Raw genomic sequence first — 7,475 nt, 5'->3', positions numbered from 1 at the left:
CTCTGTATATACATTTTTACCTATGTACAAATTAATGTAACAGTTCACAACACAAACTAAGGAGTTTTTTTGTTCAGTCGCACTTCTGATGTGTTGTTGTTGGTGCATTTCAAACATACCTTTATTAATCGTCTTGCAGAGGTACACGTCCAACTTATAAAAACTTAGGTCCTGTCAATACAAGGATATTTAAAAAAACAGGTACTTCTCTGAAAACCTTTTTTTACTTTAGTTTTCAGAGATTTTTTCCAATAAAAACGTTTTCTGTTGTGCAGTCTTCACTGTAACACTGGATTATTCCTACCAATAGGAATTTCCTGACCAAGGTCTGATATGTTATTTCTGTACCTCTCAGTCCTTGACCTACAACTACCCAAAGAAAGTCACTCTATCAAAGGAAGAGTTCAATTTTCAGAGATTCTATTTCTGTATTGAGTCAATCCTTTGGAAGGCACCTGAAAGAGAAGATATTCCCCTGTTTTACCAAAACCATGTTGCCTGTTCCATGAAGTAAGATTAGGGTACAGTGACTTCATTTAGTTGTTACAGATTTATGCAAATCCTTAGCATGTTTCGTTTTTGTAGTAGCACATTCATATCATGGGTTGTATGTCTTCTGATATTTCATGTCTTCATAGTCTGTGTTAATGGGGACATATAATTATTAGGACTCTGAATAGGTTATATTTGACACCTTTGCATTTTGTTATGCCTGTTTCCAAACTACTGCAAAAGACCTTAATCTCTGCCTTTTGGTTACCCCTTGCATTTTGTTTCTTAAATCCTTTGAATGAGATGAATTCCCTTCTTTCACTGAGCGATAAGATTTCCGTGAAGGAAGCAGTGTTGTCACCAGCCCAGCTAAAAGACAGTTGTCAGTTTTCAGCAGTCAAGTCCATTTCTCACAACACTGTCCCCTTGATATGGTTATGAGCTACACCACAAGAATGGTCTCCAGTGCATCATTCATACAACTTCTCATTATCTAATTTTATTAAGACATAAGTAATGTAATGACTTTTGGTATCATGTAGCGATTGTTTTTTTGTAAGGGCAATGTACCTTTCCTCAGGTACATTCTCCTCTGACTCTAAATACAGGTACATTCTCCTCTGACTCTAAATACACCTGACATTTAACTTGACTTTTATCTTGCTCTTTTCAGTTTGCTTCTTGCTCCCACTGGGATAGCCCACTTCTTCACACAGCACACAGATATCCATGGAGCTCCTTGTCACAACATGTTGTGAATGCTAAAAGTTTATACAGGTCAAAACCTGACTGCACAAGTTAATGGGTGAAAAGTCTACTGAAGGCAATTAAAAGACTTTAAACCTGCTTTTGACTCGTGTACCCGTGTGTCATTCAGTTATCTCGGATGCCCCTGAACAATGTTATGAATAGCTATACCTTCTCAAGTTCCTTTTTAAGCTGGCAGACAAAGTCTTTTAAATCTCCTGCTAATAAAACCACACCACAGCACACCTTGGAAACCAGTTGGCGCCAGGAAGCAGAATTTTTGAAGTGAATTGTCCAGCAATATTCTTTTAATAGCCATTGACTATTTTAGTCAAATAGTCAGTGGCCATTAACCTCAACCTCACGGCTACTTCCCTTGTTCCTTTCACTTCCTGCATTATTTCCTTATACTGCCCAGCTGAACTAAGGCAATGTATTCCTAGGGGGATTGTACCACTAACCATGCCAATAAATACTATTTATAAATTATGAACAAAGGAAATCTACTTACCTCATTGTCATGACCCTGTGTGACTGGGCAAGCTGGCTTATTAAGAATCCTGAGTTTAGCCTCTGCGAGGACTGGCTTACCTTTCTGTTGGGGGTTCAAATAATGGAAGGAGGAGACAGGCTCCAAACTCTTTGAGGAATACAAAAGCAGTCTGAGTACTATGGTGACGAGTTAAGAGCATTGGGGTCATTTAAGCTGCTTCACACAGGCAGCCTCTGTGACTGGATCTCTGAGCCTGGGCCTGGGAAACAAACCCCTGCTGAGAGCAGGAGTCATGGAGGAGGGCTGGAAGGAATGTTTTTTTGCTTTGAATTTTACTAAAAACAAACAACCAACCTTCCCCCAAAGACACCACCACCAAAAGCCCACAATGGATTTCCAAAAGGGGTTACTGAGAAAATAACTCTTGCAAGCCAATATAACAAGACTTAGTATGAGACCAGACCCTCCTACAGAGAAACAGTGTAAATGACAATACTATGGAAGGGATGAAAAAAACAGCTGGAGAGTCACACCTATCAATGGTCCTGGAAGACGGAAAGCACTGAGGTGCTTCCATTGTCTGGTACTATTCAGTATAGTCACTGGTGGCCTTGGGATATAAGGTATATTAAATTTGCAGAGGACATAAAGTCGGGATAAACTGTTGAGTACGTTGGAGGAAATATGCTGGTAGACAGACTTAGAATTTAAAATTATTTTGAATATTGCCCAGCCATTGGGCATCACCCTTTAAGAAAGATGTGGCCCACACAGAGTGTGATGACACAGAGACTAGAGGGAAGCAAGGGGAATGTCCACTAGCCTAGAAAACATGACCTGTGAGGAAAGACCAAACAGATTGATCTGGTTTAAAATAAAGAAGAGAAGACTTCAGGGACACACAGGGTGAAATTTCGCATGTGACCAACCTCAGCTCCAAAGCCTTCACCAGCATAACGATGACTTGTAGGACAAAAGACAAAAACCTTCAAAGCTGCAGTGTGCCACAGGAAAGGAGCAGGAAAGGTCAAGGACATCACAGAGGCCTTCAGGCCCAGTGCTGACAGGGTACTTTTTAGGTAAGAATGCAAAGATTATCCTGACAAATAGGCCATGTTCCATGCAACACATACATTAGAAGAACTCTTAACAGCCTTGCTAGCCTAACCTTGGAGTGTGGGCTCCTTCTGGGCACAAATCTAGCAAATGATTTAATTTTTACATTGGAGCAAGGTGCATGAGCTGGGCATCTGAGAAACAAAGACCTTAAAAATATTAATTAAGAAAATTCAGGTCCAAGTTACACATCAAAATGTGAAAAAACCCCTTTTGGCTTTAGCGACAACCAGCAACATAAATATAAAATTAAGTTCTACCATACTTACAATGCATTGAATTAATTAACAAGTATTAAATAACGCATCCTAGAACACATCTGTTTATCAGTCTTTGCATTGGCATCATGCAAGCACTGTTGGTGATACACAGATCCCTCCTCGAGTTCACCGAACTGGGGAGACTCCAAAGTTACAATAAAAGCTCTCGTTAGTTTGTAAGTGTGTAAGCTCCACCTCAACCTATTTCTAATATACTAGTACACTCCTGCTCCCGTAGTCCTCAGTAATAGCAATGTCTACCAGCTTTGTGATGGTCACACACTTTGGAACCACACATACACTCCTTAACCCAACACCACCGGTGATCTTGCCTCCAGACTGGTCCCTGAGGTGCACCTCAGACAGCCTGCCTCTTTCAGTATCTTGGCTTCCCTTTAGCAATCTCCCTATCTGATGGTGACCCATACTTGTAGCTGTCTGCTCCATGTTAAGTCATTTTCTCTGAAGGAGTATTAAATTTGTGGCATAATCCAGACAGATTTGGTTCACTGCATTGCTTTTGCCTCAGGAATCACTTACCTTATCAAAGATCTTGTTAGTCTGACATGATCTAGCTTTGATGAACCATACTGTACTTGAGCCCATTTTTCACTTAGAGGTACTAAGACTTTCCCCAGTCAAATTAACGGGGCATGGAGTTGCTGTTCCCCTCGCTCCCTCTGCCTTTTTATAAGAGAGGTTTCCTATTCTCCAGTAATAGTGCCTCACCTCCAACTTGGCTGATTCATTGAAAACGTTGCTCAGGACTTGAAAAGATAGCTACCAATTCTTTCAACATTTGAGGTGCAATTTTCCTGGGCCTGTCACAAGAAACAGCCAAAGTTATGCTTCCACTTCACATCTCCTAATGTCATCATTTACGTTACCCTCACTTGCTTTAGGTTCTCTGCCAATACCCTCATATAAATAATTTTTGGATTGAAAACTGAGGCAATGTATTCATTCAACATTTGGAGCAGCCTCAATCTTCATCCCAGCTCTGGCATTTAGCGACCATACATCCTCCTTCTTTGAATTGTTTTTATTTATATACTTGAAGAACTCTTCGTTATCTGTTATCCTTTTCTTTGCAACGTCTGGCTCAGCTAGATTTTAATCCATTCTTTCTCTCTGGTTCTGCAGTCTACCCCTGCGAACTGTAGCTCTCCTATTTCCTTTATGTAGGTTCACTCACTACTTCAGTATCCTCTTCCAGGTAGTTGCTTAGCCACTAGGTCTACAGTTGTTCTTGTCCTATTCCAACCTCTTTTAGCAGATGAGAGTGCTATACAGGATTTTTCATTTTGGATTTAAAATAAGCCCATGATTCTTCCACATCCAAATACTTGAGTTTTTAGGTCCAGGCAGCCTCACCAATCATTTTTCCATAGTTTCTTAATGTTTGCCCTCTGATATTCAGGACTGTAGGACCAGATCTATTTTTGATTCTCCTGAAATTTGCAGTGAAAAACATGAGTCATTCATCAAAGGTTATTTTCTATAATCAAATTATTTTAAAAAGGATTTATAATATCCTTTTTGTTTACTGAAGAGGAGTCTAAAGCAGCTGCCCTTTGGGCTGTTGTGTCTGTTCAGTGGCTGCTGGTAGAAAAAGTTTATTGCCCATCACACCCAAGAATACATGCCGCATATGGGATTTGTTTTCCAGACTGTCTGGGGAATTAAAGTCTTCCCCAACCCTCCCTGTTACTGTTGATGGAAAGCTCTATCCATAGCCATCCCTGAACCTGGGTGTCCATACCAGATTTTGGGGCTTTTTTATCACTCTTATCACTTTGATCACTCTTCATCACTTTCAAAGAAATGTTTTATTTGTACCATCACCTTTTCTGTCTTCTCAGTCCCTTACTTCATTAATTTCTATTAATAATTAGTAATTAATAGGTAGTACAACTACTACCTCTATCTTCATTTTTCTCTTTTCTGCACAGACTGCAGCCTTCAACCCCTCCACATTAGAGGACGCAAAAGAAAAGGCGGACGAAATTAGAGGATGCAAAAGAAAAGGTGGATGAAATTAGAGGACGCAAAAGAAAAAGGATGAAAAAGGTGGCTTTGACTTGGAGTGGAAAGTTTGTGGTTGGCCTTAGCTCCTGGCTTACCTGGCTTCATAGACATGGGGTGGTACCTGAGAAAGTTGTCTCTTTCCATCTAACCATTTTCTGGGGAAATCAGCCAAAGGCTGAAGAAGTTAAATACATACACAGGTGTACTTTTAGAGGTTTGAGCAAAAGAAAAACCCAAATGTTAAACAGATTTGTGCTTGTTGCAAGTAGGAGAACATGCCTTAGTGTAAGCAAAGCGCTTGGTGGCGTGTCAAAAACATGGTCCACAAAAAGGTGTTCTTGTGTTCTCTGCTATGGGGAAGTTCTGCAAAAGGAACAGCAGGCACCAGAACAGCCCAGCGGCTGCTGGCTGTTTCTTCTCAGTTGTTCCCCAGCTCTTCCAGGCAGAAGCCACTCATCCCTGCAGTTGGTACCACTAGACGCAGCAGCTAGCAGTTCCTGGGTAGCAGCAGGACAAGCGGCAGGATCTGCTGTGGGAATGAAAACCGAGACAGAAGGAGAGCGCCAGTGAGGTTGAGAAATTGAGAGACACCACGTAAGAAAAAGAATAGCCCTACAGTATCTCTTGATTATTGACATTGCCTGTCTTAGCCTATGCCTACCTTAACCTATATCTCCGAGATGCCTGGTTTTGTTACTAATTTTATTAATATTACTGGTTGCTGTGGTATTTTATTTCTGATTGATACTGATTTTTTTACAAAAGGGAAGAGGAAAGCTGAAAGGAAAGCTTGACAATTCTGATCTCCACCAGGTGACAAACTGGTCCCCTGACATAGGCCAAGAACCAATCAAGGAGCAAAGCCAAGACTGGGACACAGGTAGAACATATAATGAATTAAGTTATTGACCGCCGTGCAAATAAACACCTAGTCCGTGTCCCTCCCTCCCTCCCTCCTCATGCTCAAAGGCATGCCTGGAAATGAGCTGCTCATGGTGCGCAGGGGTCTTCAGGAGAAGAAGGGTGACGAACCAAAAGACAAGGAGAGCTGTGCCTTGTAGAGGAGAAACCAGAAGGCAGGGAGGCAATGGACCTGCATCCGGAGCTGACCTGTGGGACTTTGTGCCACATCGTAGTTTTCGGCCAGGGTGGGTGGCCCCGGGCAGAGCCCAAGCCCGAGCCCGGGGAAGGCGAGGTGTGCGGCGGCCGAGGGACCCTGGGCCGAGACACCCAGCGCACCCGTCCTGCCCCAGGGGGCCACAAGGGAGCTCGCCCTTCCTCCGGCCCTGGGTCAAGAGGTACAGGCCCGGGCCGCTCCCTTTTACACGGGCCATGGAACGGCCGTCCAACGTGACCCTCCGACACCGGCTTGAAGCGGTTCCCCGACCGCTGCGGCCGCCCCCGAGGGGCTGCGGGCGGGCGAGGGCGGCAGGGCGGAGGCACGGTGCCCGCCGGGCCCTCGCTGTGCCCGGCGGCGGGGGGCGGCAGCCGGGGCCGCCCCGTTCCCCCGCAGGGCTGCGGGACCGCCGCCGTTAGCCGCGGGGCAGTGGCGGCAACGGCCGGTCAACCGTTAGGAAACGCGCCGCTCGCCCCGCCCCCGCCCCCCGCCGCGCTCCCCCGCGGGGCGGGCCCGCCGGGCCGCCCGCACCCCGCGGCCAGCGGCGGCCGCAGCGCGGCGAGGCGCGGAGCGGAGCGGAGGCGCCCGCGGAAGATGATGTCGCCGCCGCCCGCCCCCGCGGTGTCGGGTCCGCTGGCCGTGCTGGACCCCACAGGTGAGCCCCGGCACCTGCCCCGCCGCAACTTTCCTGCCCCGCCGAGTGCGTGAGCCCCGGGGACGCAGCGGCGGGGGCGCGGGGCGGCGCCCAGCCCGGCGGCTGAGCGGGAGAGCGGGAGCCGGCAGCCGGCTGCGGGGGCCGGACGGGCGGGCGAGGCTGGAGGGGAGCGGGGGCTTCCCCGGGGAGGCGCAGCTGCCTCCGCGCGTCGGTCGAGGGGCTGGAAGGGCGCAGGCGGGGGCTCTGCCCGGCCGTGTCCCGCGGAGCGGGGGCGCCGGGGGATTTCAGCCTGAGGTTGCCAGTGCGGGTCACGCCGCCTCTCTTCCTCTCGCTGCCTGAGGTGTGCAAAAACCCCCGTTTCTCTTTTGAGCTTTCCGCCGTGCCTAGCGAATCGCTGCGCTGATGGCTTAACGTTAGAACGGCTGGCTTTGCACGGGACGTTACTAGAAGATTCATGTAGGAGGTATCCTTGTCTGCTTGATGAAAAGGGCCAGTCGCTGTGCTGGAGCAGGTGGCAATGTCGGCAGGGTGCGGGGCTGGCTTGGGGCAGGCTGGTGGCCCTGGCGG

At 46.8% G+C, this 7,475-nt stretch overlaps 1 protein-coding gene across 2 annotated transcripts in view; it reads left to right on the top strand.

Moving 5' to 3' along the window:
- Window positions 1-6,812: 6,812 nt before the first annotated feature.
- The window catches only part of TMEM255B (transmembrane protein 255B), a 75,945-nt gene continuing 75,282 nt past the window's right edge, over window positions 6,813-7,475 (top strand). For both annotated transcript variants that reach the window (XM_075491939.1, XM_075491938.1), the window contains exon 1: window positions 6,813-6,908. In XM_075491939.1, the coding sequence (XP_075348054.1) occupies window positions 6,848-6,908 (61 nt within the window). In that variant the 5' untranslated portion in view covers window positions 6,813-6,847. The remainder of the gene's footprint in view (window positions 6,909-7,475) is intronic.

This window comes from Mycteria americana, chromosome 1 (assembly GCF_035582795.1).
Source record: "Mycteria americana isolate JAX WOST 10 ecotype Jacksonville Zoo and Gardens chromosome 1, USCA_MyAme_1.0, whole genome shotgun sequence".
Taxonomy (NCBI): Eukaryota; Metazoa; Chordata; class Aves; order Ciconiiformes; family Ciconiidae; genus Mycteria; species Mycteria americana.
The sequence above is the reverse complement of the archived record's forward strand: the minus strand, read 5'-3'. Positions and strand labels throughout refer to the sequence as shown.